This window comes from Orycteropus afer, unplaced genomic scaffold (genome assembly GCF_000298275.1).
Source record: "Orycteropus afer afer isolate SDZICR_OR568_19922 unplaced genomic scaffold, OryAfe1.0 scaffold00203, whole genome shotgun sequence".
Taxonomy (NCBI): Eukaryota; Metazoa; Chordata; class Mammalia; order Tubulidentata; family Orycteropodidae; genus Orycteropus; species Orycteropus afer.
In genome coordinates, this window is record NW_006921790.1 from 52,803 (window position 1) to 68,218 (window position 15,416).

Here is a 15,416-nt window from a genome sequence, read left to right on the forward strand (position 1 = left end):
TTTCTTTTCTTTGGCCAAATAAACATTCTTGCCACCAGACTTCCAGATTCTCACAGCCTGGTGATTTGTACCTGATGACTTTCAAGGTATGTCACAACTCCGATGCACATGAAATTTTTCTTTGAACCTTATTTTTTTTTATTGCAATTCCCCTTTATTTCTTACCTATCATCCTGGCCCCCAATTACCTTCTTTGTTAGGGATAACTTACTATAAGTTCTCTAGAATAGTGATGATCAACCAGGAGGAATTGCCCAACATCTCCCTCCTAGCTGAGAATGCAGGAAAGGTGTCATGATATCTCCAGAAACATTTTCAGGCCATCCTACCTACACCTCTACCTTCATCCTGAGATCTGATGTGCTCTCACTAGAGGTGAGCTCTCACTGTGGTTAATGTGAAATAAGTGTAGATTGAAAAAAGGTTAAGAGATGCCTACTCTGGCCCAAAAGGGGCATGGTAGAATTCCAGACACTGTGATGGATGAGAGAAATACTTTCAAACAAGAAACCTTATCTGTGATCATTCAAATTATAGAATACAAGCCCCGTGTTTAGTGTATTTGCAATTTCCCCCTATTTCCAGAATAAAACTGAAAAATCTAAGTTCCCTCAGCTACCAAATTTCTGCCACTCCCTCTTTCCAAGAAATGGCCAAAAGGTGTTATTAATAAAATGATCAGTGGAACTCAGAATGTTTAATCTATGCTTTATGAAAAGCCAAGGGTATATAACCACTGGATGATGTTTCAGATATTTCCTGTGCCTCAATAGCTATCTGGATCTATATTCTACAGGAAAATTAACTGCTATGCCTACAATTCACATGTTATGGCAAATTTGGGTGGAAGACTCAAAACATCTTAAACATTTACAGTGGTGTAATTTTTCAAAGCACTACAACATTCTGACCTCCTTGATCCCCCTCAGCAGTCCTGTTTAGTAGTAGGATAGGGTTCTTTCTCTCACTTGACAGTAAAAAACTGGTGTGCAAGTCATGCATGAAGTGATTCGTTTCATTTTGTACAGGTAGTGGGAATCTGAGTGAGGGCTTGAGAGTAAGTCTTTTCAAACCCAGCCCTGTGATATTCTAACTAGTTCACTTACAGTAAATCTATAAGGGTAACATTTGGGCTAATAACAGTCAAATAGGCAGAACATAGTAATGGACATAATTATTGTAAAAGTAAAAAGAGTTTAGAACTTGTGTATTTTTTTCTGAATACAGGTCATTTCTTTGGAGTGGATACATAGTGTGTAGACCGTAGCAAAATCTGTTGCTGTTAAGTGCTGTCGAGTTGATTTTGATTCATAGCAACCCCACCGAACAGAGCAGAACTACCCACTAGGGCTTTCTGGGCTGTAATCTTTCTGGAAGCAGATCCTTTGAACCGTAAACCTTTTGGTTAGCAACTGAACACTGAATCCTTTGCACCACCAGCATTCATATCAAATATTCCAGAGAACTCCCTAGAATTCTGATTGATGAAAAAGACCAAACAATCCAGGAAAGAACAATCTTAATTGATAATTTTATTCACTTAACAGAAACATTCACTTATCAGGTATCACTGAAGTGCAATTTACAGAACTTAGAGGCAAATTAACATATGTAAATTCATCTTTTAAATTTTTAGATTTTTTTTTTACAAATATTACAAATGTACATCCATTGGTACAATATTGCCATTCAATCATGCTTTTTATGTACATACCTTCACTTAAGAATTAGAATTTATTAAGTTCATTTTGCTTAAAAAATTAACTGGGCACTGCTGGGAAAAGGTCCACATAGTTTTTCACTGCTGCATGTTCTGCAGAATGATAGAAATCTAGTGTCTATGTGAAAAGAGGCACTAGAGCACTAGAATCCAGATCATTTTGTTTCCCTTTAAAGGATATTTCATCCCTCTGAATTTATTCGACTTTTCAGAATGATGAGTTGGGAAATAAGGTATTTCTTTTGCTAGAGTTTGGTACTGTCTACATTTCCCTGCAAGGGTGATATTGTCTGATCTGCATTTCTTGCGATGTTGCCAGCAGTGTTGCTTTTGGTGGGAGGTCAAATTGAATGGGTATGTTCCAAGAGTCCATGAAAGACTTTGGGATCCCTCTAGACATGGTGTCACAAGAACACATCAGGGGAACCTATCTAATCAGGAGCATCCACTTGATGCCATAGATCAGCTAAGAAGAGCTAAGGGGTAGGAACATGACTGAGACTTACTATCTCTCAGTAATACCAGCGAACCCCCAACAGATGAAGAAGAGAAAGGAGGAAGATGATTTAGGGATACACAAGAGGTGAATGGGGGGGGGGAGAAAAGGGAGGGAAAAGAGAGACAGAAGAATGAGAAAGAAAACCAGAGGTAGAATTGGTGGAGAATAAGTGAAGAATGGTGTCAATGGGGTCACATATCTCTCCAATTTTCCATAATTGAGGGGGTGGGAAAACAATATGGGAACACTATCATATTTGTTATTTGTGGTCATCTCTCTAATAGCCTGTATGTATCTCTTGTCTCTTCTTTTTCTCTCCTCATTTCCCCTCATCATCCTTTGAATCAGAATCCGTGCTCCAGCTTGCAATGATTAGTCAGGATCACGGACAGTGAGATGCTCCACCTTTCCATCCCATCCTTTCTATTCCACATCCTTCCCTTCTGCCCTTCCACATATACTATCAACTCTGCCTGTAAGAAGCAGAAAATATCAGTAAACCCTCTGGGAGGCAGGTTTGTCCCAGCTAAGTGTTGCCCGATGACATTACAGTCCTTTGTAGAATCCAGAGTTTAAAAATTTTCACTCCAACCATGAGCTCTGCAAAAACTCAAAGCTGGAATAACCTTTCAAATTGCACAGAAAGTGATTTTTCTGGTCCTGGTCTGGATTATGGGCTCTGAAAACTCTACTAAGGAAGGATAGTGGAGAAATAAGCAAAGGTACATCAGATTTTGCTGAATGTTAAATGAGACTTCTGCCAAAAGAGGTGGTCATAGCAATTGAATGGTTACTTACATGAACGAAAACCTTTTTCTAGCTTCCCTTTGGTCTTTATTAGAAATGGATATTTATTGTATTTTGGGCCAATCAGACAGATAACTTCATTAGAATGGCTTTTAAAAAATGGGTATATAAGTTCCTCTAAAGTAAAAATGTCTAATTTTTAATATTTTAACAAGGTACTATAAGACACATCTTGAAATTTATAATCTAAAAATAGGATTTCATCAAAATACTGTTACTATTCTATTCTGGGCATTGATATACTATGTATTTACTGTTTATGGCTCTCCAGGCATGGTAACCACTATACAAAAAAAAAAAAAAAAAAGTTTAACTTAACTTTATTAATAAGAATAGCTTCCTGTGAAAAGGAAATTCTGTGGGAAAAATATGAACTATGTGTTTGAAAAGCAACTCAGCTTGACATTTCTGAGGAACAACAAGACTCATCACAAAATCAGTGGTGGCATGATAGATATATACATAGTTAAAGAGAATCACAAGAATAAAAAGGAAACAATAGTTAATACACCCGCAAATCTTTTCCTTGGCAAAAACAAAAACCAAAGAAATCCTAAATTCAGTAACTTGATATTATACATTGTTGTGAAACCCTGTGTGATGGACGAGCAGAGCTAATGGCCTGGTAACTTTCCTCTTTCCTCAGTTCCTGTGAAAAGGCTCATTAATGATCATACTCTGACTTTTTGCCTAAGAACCAGGCAAATTTGTTTATCTCCCCAACAGGAAAGCAACGCATGCTTTGGAGGCAGATAAAGGTGCTGTTGATTTATTTGTACTTTAATCACAGGGATAAAAGGTATTAGTATAACCAAAAAAAAATCAAACTCACTGCCGTTGAGTCTGATCTGACTCATAGTGACCTCTCCTTGGGTTTCTGAGGCAGTATCACTACGAAAGTAGATTGCCCAATCTTCCTTCCGAGTAGTGAACTGGTGGATTTGAACCACCAGCCTTCTGGTTAGCAGTCAAATGCCTTAGGCACTATGCCAATATAGAAAATATGTAGCCAAGAGGCTTAGAGCTTTTGTCTTCTTTACTGAACTGCCAGATGAGTTATAGGTGGGCTATACTCAAGACTCTAATTCCTCAGTCAAAAATGCATGGTAGAGCTCACTGCTATAGAGTTAATTCTAAGTCGTAGTGACTCCCATTGGTTTTCCAGAATCCGACTGCCTCATCTTTCTTCTTTGGAGCGGTTGGGGTGTTTGAACCGTGGACCTTTTGGTCTAATACACCACAGAGCTCTTATTCAGGGTACAACCAGTCTAAAAATAATGTTGGAATGACAGTGAAATCCTTAGGCTTTTACCACTGGATCTTTTGTCTTTGGACTGATATGGTCTGCCCTCTCCAGTCCTGCCTGATGCTACTTACCATCCTGTGATCTGGCTTCTTCTTGGCTGGATCTGACTTCTGACTGTCAGGAGCAAGCTCTGTGTAGTGTGATCTACTCATGGTAATGAAGCCCTGATTGGCCACCTATTTGCTTCAGAGAATGAAAGTATCATGGGATTGATTTAACTGCCCTCCTTAATCCTTCTATTTTCCCTTATTCCTTGAAGGGTGTCTTTAGCCCAGCATCAGCTTTCCAGCTTGTTGTTTACTACCAGGTATCTCAACTCTTTCTTCTCTCACTGCTGCTTCTATGTCTAGAGCTTGAGATCTTCCTCCCCCTCTTCCTTCTCATCTCCTGCTAGTCCCTACTCTGACAACTCCTCCATGGCAAAGCTCCAGCTTCTCAAACTGACTTCTTGCTGCATTAAAGACTGTACTCTCACCATAAACCTTCTCCTGCAGAGCTTTGATCTCACCAAAGAGCCTTCTGTTGATCAAATAAATGAATGCCTATGCTAGTGCTAATGGGTAGATTGGAGTTAATGGGTGGCTGTTCCCAGAAGTGGATATTTATATTTTAGTGAAGTTTGGGTTGTTTTTGGATATCCAGTGCCTTAGAAAAAATGAATTTTGATAAAATAGCTGAAATTCAGTCATTGTGGAATATTTATTATTGGAGAGGTGAATGATTCCAAGTCTCTAATCAGATAATATGAATGACATCCAATGTGCCTGTTTGTATGTTTATTGGTACTTTATCTTTCCTATAATGGTTAAGACTGCTATTGTTAATGGGTGTCTTCTCATTGTAGAAAGAGCACTATTTGGAGCACTTTTATGTAAAGCATACATATACTTTAGGAAACTGCTCAGAATGTTAGTAATTCTAAGTTCAGGCTGTATATTCCAACCAAGAACTGACTGTGCCTTTATACTTTCAGAAAAAGGCTTCAGATATCTGACAGGTGAGAGAGTGTCTAAGCCGCAAACCGACTCTCATTGATTTATTTTCTGGGGAGAGTTTTCTCTAAACTTCATCTTAGGGATAAGTCAAATAATCAGAAAGTAACATGAACTGGCCATTTGATCTTACCTTTTACATTGAATTAAGAATTCATTTTATCTCCTTAATTTTTGTTAAAGTTTGATATAAACAATTTACATGAAAAACATTCTCACATCTTTTGAAACTTTATCTCAAAGCAGTTGTCTACTAAGCTGTCCATTTTTTTTTTCCTAAAAGAATTTGAGTAATGAATGTGAGTTTAAATTTAATTTCAGGAAAATTTTTCATTTCCATACTAATATCTCTACTTCTTATCTTTTTATAACAAATATCTACAACTCAATATGTTTCATTTTGCCTCACTGTTATGATAGCTGTAAATTATGCTTGAATATATACAACATGATATTATGCTTGTTTTTCCTGGGTTCAGTGATAAGCTTGCATTCTAACTGGGATGTGCACCCTAGGGATTCTCAGCTGGAGTTCTAACCAAGAAGCTCATACTCTAGAGGTGGTTACTACTACTAAGCTTTGCTGTTTAGCATAATGAATTTCAGATATGGATTTTTAATTGGAGAAATTAGAGACCTGTCAATTAGCATGATGAATGTGCAAAATGAGTTCTCATTGATGAAATTAAGCAATTCAAGCTAAATGGATTGACTAAAGATATTTTAAAAGATGTTCCTCACCCTTTCATGAATAGAGCATAAGAATCCACATTCTTACTTTTAAGAATGATGCTCTAGATTAAATTCCTAAATGGTCCTATGTCCAGCTGTGAACTGCAGGACTCTGGCTGTCTGTTGCCTGCAACAAAGGTGAGAGAATCTTACCTCTTGCATCTGACACTTGCTTTAAGTGATTTTTTTTTTTTTTCCATGCAACATTATGGTTGGAGCACCTAAAAGAACAGAGAGTTGGTAGCTCCTGAAGTCAAAAGAAACAGTTGGTATGAATGGCTTTTGGGCTTGCTTTCTATTAAAAAATTAACTTAAAATGCCAGAATTTAGTCTAAGACCCTGTTTCCTTATTATGTCAAGAGGTTGCAAGGTAGTAGTTAACCCTTAAGTAACTCAAACTTCTCCAATGGCTATCATCATCTTCCAAAAGAAACTAAGAGTTGTGATTGACTAAATAGGTTTATGTCAGTTTGCACCATTCGATTATTAGGGAGTTTAGACAGCATTTCTGCAAATTGTAAATCTTAACTCCTTGCTGCCTTGACTCACCATTCCTTTGCTTGCAAGAATGGTCTTCATTTCTCTTGTCCTTTCAGACATGTTTTAATATGGTGCATCTCAAATCCTTTTTGAAAGTAGTTGGAGTACAAAACATAAATGAATAATGAAAATAATGGAGCACTCTTATTGGTTTCTTTGGGGAGGAGCCCATGGCTTTTCTCTTCACTTGTGGCTTACCCTGAAGTACCAGATAAACTTGTGCTAATGAAAACGAAATGCATTGCTAAAGAGGTGCATGACAGGGCAAGGAAAGGTAGGGAATGGTGCCTAAAGTTTACTTCTAGTTGGCAATGTTTCAATACCACTTTTCAAGGCTGCAACTAAGACCCCCAGCCTGAATAGAAACTTTCCCTTTGACATCTCCAAGAAGAGCTAGAGATAACTCAACTGCACTTACACCTTTAGGTGTAGCAGACAGAGTTCTTGGTACTAGCCATCTGGGGAGTAGCCATCTGAGAAGCAGCATATGCCTACTTCAAGTTTAGTTGCTTCTTCAAACATTGAACACTTGTGCATTTGAGGAACACCAAAGGAAAATGAGTGCAAAGAAGTGTTCAACACCATGACATCGCTCCACACACACACTGCTTCTGCCTTCTGCAGTGTTTCACTCCGGTCGAATAGCAAAGGAGTCTAATGATTTATAGTTAGTCGAAACTGATCTTGCTCTGGTGGTTTCCTCACCCAGGTGCCCAGACCAGCTTTCTGAAATGCTTTAAACAGCTGCTGTTTAACAGACTGGTAGGTGTAAGCCCCTAGCTTGGCCTCACAGTACATTGATGGAATGTCTCCATGGCTTGGTATCCGTGTGCTCAGCTGTGGAACAGAAACAAGAAAGAGCAAATAAATGATGTGGCAGAAATAGGCTTTCCCAGAGGAGTCAAACCACCATATAAATTTTACAAGCAAAAACTAGCTCTTTATCTTAGGCTTTTTCTTTTATTTCTATGTTCCTTTAAAACAAAAAAAGCAACACTATAAAAAGTAACTGTAGCAGGTATCAAGTTCTATTACACAATTCTATAGAAAACCTATTACTAAGGAAACTTTGCTCAACCAGAAGAGTGAATGATTAATGGACAAAATAAGCATACATCTTGTCTGTTATTAAAAATAGGAACACAGTATGTAGCTGTGTCCTTCTGGAGGAAGACTAAGTGATCTAAATAGGTTAAGGATGAGTGAGGTGGGAGGAGAAGCCAAGAATTTTTTTTTGAGGTAAAACAATACCAGATAAGGAGGGAATAGGAAGCATATTGAGTTGATATTGCTAGCCAATCAGGAAGACAATACAACTTGGATATTTCTCTTGTCAGGTTTCTGAGTCACAATGGACAATGCTTTGGAATCATCCTAAAACCAAGAAAAGCAAACCCATTGCCAACAAGTTGATTCTGACTCGTAGGACAGAGTAGAACTGCCCCATAGGGTTTTCCAAGGCTGTAATTTTTACAGAAGCAGACTACCACCTATTTCTCCCAAGGAATGGCTAGTGGATTTGAACTGTAAACCTCTTTGTTAGCAGCCAAAGTGCTTAATCTCTGTGCTACAAGGCAGGCTAAGGTAGAGATCAACTACGGCTCCAATCCAGCACACAACAGGGAGGTCAGGGGATTGCTGGCAAGTGAAGTGGAGAAGGGGAGGGGAGGGGGTTTAGACGATACTGAAGGATCTTGAAGGAGCTTCCAGAGACAGCTTTGGAAGTCAAGCTGCCCACCTGCTGTCTGATAACACCTTGAACATATGTGAAGGAAGAAAGTCCCTTTTGTTAAGGAAGAACAAATCAATGGTTTCCTCTGACCTACCAAAGTCTTAGCATACACTGTATCTAGTGTATAGAACAAATGAAGCATGGCAAGGTGACCTAAAGCAGACCTGACAGTAGCTGGAGTAGCATGGTGACAGCTGTAGGGTGCCTGGCCATAGACACACTTTGACTTACACCACAGTGTGACAGAGCAAGGACAGAGGCAGGAGTCCCTGACAACCAAAGAACTGTGCAATTTTCAGTGTTCTCTCAATAGACAAAATGTTTATTTTAAGTGCTAGTATGACTATCTTCTATTTGTTCGTAAGTCAATCACAACACATTGCCATTTGTAGTCAATGTAGCTATTGTTAGTGGCCATTGAATGGGTCTCTGACTCATGGCACAATGGAACAAAATGCTGTCCTGTGCTGCTCTACCCCCATGATCAGTTGTGGATTGGGCTCTTATGATCCATAGTGTTTGCATTGGTTGATTTTTGGAAGATCACCAAGCCTTTCTTCCTCGTCCATCTTGGTCTGGAAACTCCACTGAAACCTGCTCAGCATCCTAGCAACATGCAAGCCTCCACTGACGGATGGTAGCTGCACATTAGGAGTATTGGCTAGGAATTGAACTTGGATCTCCTGCATGGAAGGTGAGAATTCTCCCACTGAACCACCAATGCCCCCTTGGAGTCCTTGTCTGGATAAAAAAGTGTAGGGAAATGAGCAAAATATTTGCATGTTTGTTACAATCTTTTTTTTTTTGTTACAATATGCTGTTCTCTGGGTCAGTGAAAGTTTGTAGTTCAATTTAATTACTCAAAATGTAGTTATCATTTCTATTTATAGAAGAGAAAACAAGATCAGACTCACTAATGTCATGGGAGAAGCACCATAAGCTTTGGAGCTGGGGGGAAATGAATTCCAATTTCATCTCTGGCATCAACTACCTGTTTAATTTTGGGGAAATTACCTAACTTTTTTGAGCATTAACTTCCTTATATCTAAATTGGGAATGTTAACTACTCCCCAAAATTTCTGTGAGCCTTTTCTTATGATACCATATGTAGAGCCTCGAACATATTAGGTGTTTATGATTGTGTTAATGCTTCTGCTTAATTTTCTACAAATGTGTTTCTCAAACTTTAATATGCATGCAGTCCCAGTGGATGGAAACCTTCCTGGTTGGTGGTGGCTTTGTGTGTCAAAGCCTCAGAACTTAAGTCTATGGAGGAAGTGCTATTGGCATGGGCAGTTGAGGAAAAAGAAACAAAAATCTGAACTAGTTTTTGTGTTGTGTGCCACCCTCACTGTAGACAAAATGATAACTCCCTGCCAGGCTCATCACCTGTGAGCTGTGTTTCAGGATTTGAGCCTGGTCCAGCTGCATCCAGCTTGTCCCTAGAAAGGAACACGTGTGACCTACCTTACCATAAAGTCTTGCCCACCGGGCAGAGAACACATGCTTGCAGAGTCTCGATGAACTCCCACACTCTCTCTTCCCTGTGGTGGCATTAATAATCTCCAGGTCCGCATTACCCACAATCCAGTTCACACTGAAGGGGGGAGATTTTCCTGGCTGGCGCGCTTCTGCATTACTCACTCCTGTCAGCAGAGAAATAGAAAGCAGCCAAGCATTAATATTCCTGGCCCCAAACAAGGCTCTCAAGAGACCAGCTAATGGGAAATAAAGTCTAGTTTGCTCTGGTAGGAGGTATTCACATACACGTAGTCCTGTTTTTCCTATTTAAAACCTGGTTGGTTCATGCAGAGGTCATCATTTGACCTGCAGGGATGAATGCTGAAAATTGAGCATAACTGTAATGACTACCTCTTGCTAGAAAATATTGCTGGGACCTGTTTTATAACCTTTTAATTTAAGAGATTGTGCTGGACGACTTTTAATAATAAAATGCTGCCCAGGTATTTTTCCCTTTCTATAAATATTTGTTGAATGAATTAATGAACAAATGGAGCCATGTAAAAGCAATCTAAGAATATGTGTTTACTAGGCACTTGCTGCATGTCCATGTCTGCACTGGGCAAAATCTCAGGGGTAGTAAACAATACCAGACAGATTCATAGACTTATAATTCAGTTGAAGAGAAAACATTAATGAACAAGAAAGAAGAGAGAACTAAGAGTGTAGGATAATTAATCAAGAGGTGTGATCCAGAAACAGGACTGCTTACAACATCCGGTGCAGAAGAACCACCACCTATCTGTCCATTTGTGAGACTGTGGTGTCTTGTGTGTTGCTATAATGCTGGAGGCCATGTCATCAGTATTAGAAATATCAGCATGGTGACCCATGGTGGACAGGTTTCGGCAGAGCTTCCAGACAAAGACAGACTAGGAAGAAAGTTTTGGTGATCTACTTGTGAAAATTGGCCAATGCAAACACTATGGATCACAGAATATTGTCTAAGACTTTAGCTTGCTTACTGAGGACACATCATCAGGAGGGATGGAAGGTGAGGAAAACCCTCAGTGAGATGGGTTGACACAATGGCCGCAACAATGAACTCAAACATATCAACAAACATAAAGATAGCTTAAGACCAGGCACTGGTTTGTTCTATTGTATATGAGGTCACCATGAGTTGGAGCCAACTCAATAGCAACTAATAACAACGAGTGAAAAGGAAAATGTGAGACACTCTAGTTTAAAACAAAGGAGCTCTGGTAGCATAGTGCCTAAAGCACTTGACTGCTAACCAGAAGGCTGGCAGTTCAAACCCACCAGTCATTCCTCAGAAGGAAGATGGGGCAATCTACTTCTGTAGTGATACTGCCTTGGAAACCCAAGGAGGGTTTGCTATGACTTGGGTCTGACTTGACGACACATAACAACAACAACAAGTTTAAAACGAATTAAGAGTTTAAGACAGCAACAGCAGAGTATTAAACCAAACACAGGGCCCTTCTAAGGACAGGGTTGCATGATCATTCAACTTGTCCTGTCCTGAAAATATTTAAAAAATTCAGGGAAGTCCTTGTTTTAAAGTGTTTTCCTCCTTGTTAGATTTATCATCTGATTTTAAATCAACACTACACAATTTTTATAGTAATAGATTCACAAAACAGATCAGAAAATGGAGGAACTCTAGAAAAATACTTGGTCGAGCAACCAGTGGGTTGATCACACTCTCTCAAACTTCTAACCTAAGCCCCAGCCTCAACTCCTGCCCAGCCATCTTGTGATGCTCCTAATTCTGATTACAAATCTCTGTGTGAACATTGTGGCAAGAAGTCTGCCAAAGTGTTGGAAACCCATGGAGTTATCTCACCATCCTTATGCTGTGACCCTGTCTTGAGAATTCCAAACCATGTAAGATTCTAATGCTGCTGTGCCTTCTCCATTCATCTTCTTCTCCTTTGAAGGTTATGTTTGCAAATCTGTAACCTTCAAAGGAGGAAAGGAATCTGAAGAAAAATAAGCTGCAGCAGTTTGGAGGCAAGGAGCAGTTTCCCAGGTGAAAACAAACCAGATGCTTTCAATATTCTAAACTTCCTCATGGCAATTTCATACATAATATATGTAACCCTAATAAATTCTAAAGGGGGCATGCCATATGTCCCAGTCTCTGTTCAGAGTCACATTGAAAGAAGTTCAGTCCAGCATGCAAAAGTAAGTAGAAGAAGAATTAAATCTCTTGTTTTTTACTTGTAAGATATTTTAGGATATTTCATTTATAACTAAGAAACAGTTGTCAGAGGCCACATTCAGGGTCCCTTGAATCCTCTCCTTCTCCCACTGCTCTTCCAAGGCCTCTGATGGGAGGACCTTTCTCCCCAAACCCAGTCTAACTTCACTTTGTCTCTTCTACTCTTTCGGTCCATAGTGTAATAATCAACATAGTTTCTGTTATGAAATGAATTCTGTTTCCCCAATATATGTGTTGAGGTCCTAACTCTTATACCTGTAAATATGACCTTGTCTGGAAATAGGGAATTTTCTTTTGTTATCTTAATGAGATGATACTTGAGTAGGGTGGGAAATAAAGCTAATCACTCTGAGTTATGAGAAGATCAGATCAGGCACAGATACACACGAGGGAGGATAGAGGATGGAGACAGATGCATCTATAAGACCAGGAATACCAAGGATTGCCTCAGCTTCCAGAACTGAAATCAACAAGGAAGGACCTTCCCCTAGAACCACGTCATGAAGTTGAAATTCTAGTCTCCTGAACTGTAAGAAAATAAATTTCTGTTCTTTAAAGCCACCACTTGTAGCATTTCTATTCCAGCAGCCCTAAGACAGCCTCCTTAGCTCTGCCCTGCTTCCTTTCTGTCTAACACTCCAGGTCTCTCCCTAGTCTCTTTTTTTCAGTCCCACTTTCCAACAGTAGAAAAGGGACAAAGACTGGACTGTGTGCTGTGAGAGGAAAGGAACTTATTAAATCTCATCAGTTATCTGTCAGATTTCATATCACATAGCGGAGTGCCTGGAAAAACAGAACTGAATGTGTTGGCAAGTGGATTGCATTTAGAAGGCCACCAGAATGGCTGTTCAATGTGCCATAGTAAATAGTTATTAATTGTTGGTGGAACAGCCTTGGTATTAGTGGTGTAATCCAAGCACAAATACATCTAATCCTCACTCATCTACTATTCCATTATCTGACATTTCACATTTATGACAATGTAAAAGATCTACTCTCTATTTTGCACATTAATGACATACTTCTGGCAGTAAAGAATGCCAAGATGGAAGAGAAGAATAAAATTGGCTGTGATAGTTAGGTTATATGTCAACTTGGTTGGGCCATGATTATCACTGGTTTGGCAGTTATGTAACAATGTAATTTGGCATTTATATAATGATGTAGGGAGCTCTGGTAGCATAGTGCCTAAAGCACTTGACTGATAACCAGAAGGCTGGAGGTTCAAACCCACCAGCCACTCCTCGGAAAGAAGGTTGGGCAATCTACTTCAGTAGTGATACTGCTTCAAAAACACAAGGAGTGGTCACTGTGAGTCAGGTCAGACTTGAGGGCACACAACAACAACAACAAAATGATGTAATAATTCTCTATTTTGTGACCGATGTCATCCTCTGTTTTTGCACAACACAGATTTTCACTTAACAAAGTGGTCTCTGGAAATGAATCATGCCAATAAGTGAAGAGTGGGTGTAATTCAATCTGAATTGAGTAAAGTGTGAGTTCTTTGGGGGCCCTACAGTAGACACTTCCAGTGAGAGATATTCTTTCATTAAAGAAAGGACATTCTGCCTTCCTGTGATTGTTGTTGTTGTTGTTAGGTGCTGTTGAGTTGGCGCTGACTCATAGTGACCCTATGCACAACAGAATGAAATACTGCCAAGTCCTGTGCCAGCCTCACAATTCTTGCTAGACTTGAGCCCATCGTTGTAGTCACTGTGTCAATCCATCTTGCTGAGGATCTTCCCCTTTTTCAATGACCCTCCACTTTACCAAGTGTGATGTCCTGCTCCAGGGAATGGTTCTTCTGACAACATGACCAAAGGAGGTGAGCCAAAGTCTGACCATTCTTGCTCCTAAGGAACATTCTGGCTGCACTTCTTCCAGATCTGTTAGTTCTTCTGGCAGTCCAGGGTACTTCCACTATTTTTTGCCAACACAACTCAAAAGCATCAACTCTTCTTTGGTCTTCCTTATTAATTGTCCAGCTTTCACATGCATATGAGGTAATTGAAAATACCATGGCTTGGGGTAGGCGCACCTTAATCTTCAAAGAGACATCTTAGCTCTTGAGCACTTTAAAGGGATCTTTTACAGCAGAATTGCCCAATGCAATAAGTCATCTCATCTGATTTCTTGACTGCTATTTCCATTGGTGTTGATTGTGGAACCAAATAATATGAAATCTTTGAAAACTTCAATCTTTTCTCCATTCATCATGACACTGTTTTTTGGCCCAGTTGTGAAGATTTTCATTTTCTTTACGTCGAGATGTAATCCATACTGCAAACTGTAATCCTTAATCTTCAGGAAGTGCTACAATTCATCTTCACTTTCAACAAGCAAGGTTGCGTCTTTGTATATTGCAGGTTGTTAATGAGTCTTCCTCCAATCCTAATGCCATGTTTTTCTTCAGATAGTCTAGCTTGTCAGATTATTTGGTCAGCATAAAGATGGAACAAGTATGGTGAAAGGATACAACTCTGACATACTCCCTTCCTAATTTTAAACCATGCAGTATCCCCTTGTTCTGTTTGAATGACAGCCTCCTGGTCTATGTACAGGTTCCTCATGAACACAATTAAGTGTTCTGGAATTCTCATTCTTCTCAATGTTTTCTATAATTTGTTATGATTCATATAGTCCAATGCTTTTGCATAGTCAATAAAACACAAGTAAACATCTTTTTGGTATTCTCTGCTTTCAGCCAAGATCCATCTGACATCAGCATTGATATCCCTAGTTCCACATCCTCTTTTGAATCCAGCTTGCTTTCTGGAAGTTCCCTGTCAATATAGTGATGCAACTGCTTTTGAATTATCTTCAGCAAGATTTTACTTGCATGTGATACTAATGACATTGTTCAATAATTTCCATATTCTGTTGGATACTTTTCTTTGGAATGGGTACAAATATGGATCTCTTCCATATTTGTAGGATTAGTCTTCACTTAAAGAGCTCTGGTGGCGTAGTGCCTAAGGTTTTTGACTACTAACCAGAAGGTTGGTGGTTCAAACCCACCAGGCACTCCTTGCAAAGAAGACTGGGCAATCCATTTCCATAAAGATTTACCACTTCAGAAACCCAAAGGGGGTCACTATGAGTTAGATTCGATTCAAAGGCAGTGAGTTTGGGTTTTTTGGTTTTAGTCTTCATATACATTTAGGAATGTTGCTGTTGTTGTTACCTGTTTATTGGCTCCCAATTCATAGTGACTCCATGCAAAATGGAACAAAATACTACTGGTCCTGCTCCATCTCCATGATTAGTTGCAGATCAGACCATTGTGATCCATAGGTTTTTCACTGGCTGAACTTTGAAAGTAAATCACCAGGCCTTCTTCCTAATTCATATTAGTTTGGAAGCTCTGCTGAAACTT

At 39.3% G+C, this 15,416-nt stretch overlaps 1 protein-coding gene across 1 annotated transcript in view; it reads right to left on the reverse strand.

Moving 5' to 3' along the window:
• Positions 1-7,250: 7,250 nt before the first annotated feature.
• The window catches only part of ADARB2 (adenosine deaminase RNA specific B2 (inactive)), a 330,253-nt gene continuing 322,087 nt past the window's right edge, over positions 7,251-15,416 (reverse strand). The window contains exons 10-11 of the mRNA XM_007948115.1: positions 9,796-9,974; positions 7,251-7,433 (exon numbers count right to left, since the gene is read on the reverse strand). Of these exons, the coding sequence (XP_007946306.1) occupies positions 7,251-7,433; positions 9,796-9,974 (362 nt within the window). The remainder of the gene's footprint in view (positions 7,434-9,795; positions 9,975-15,416) is intronic.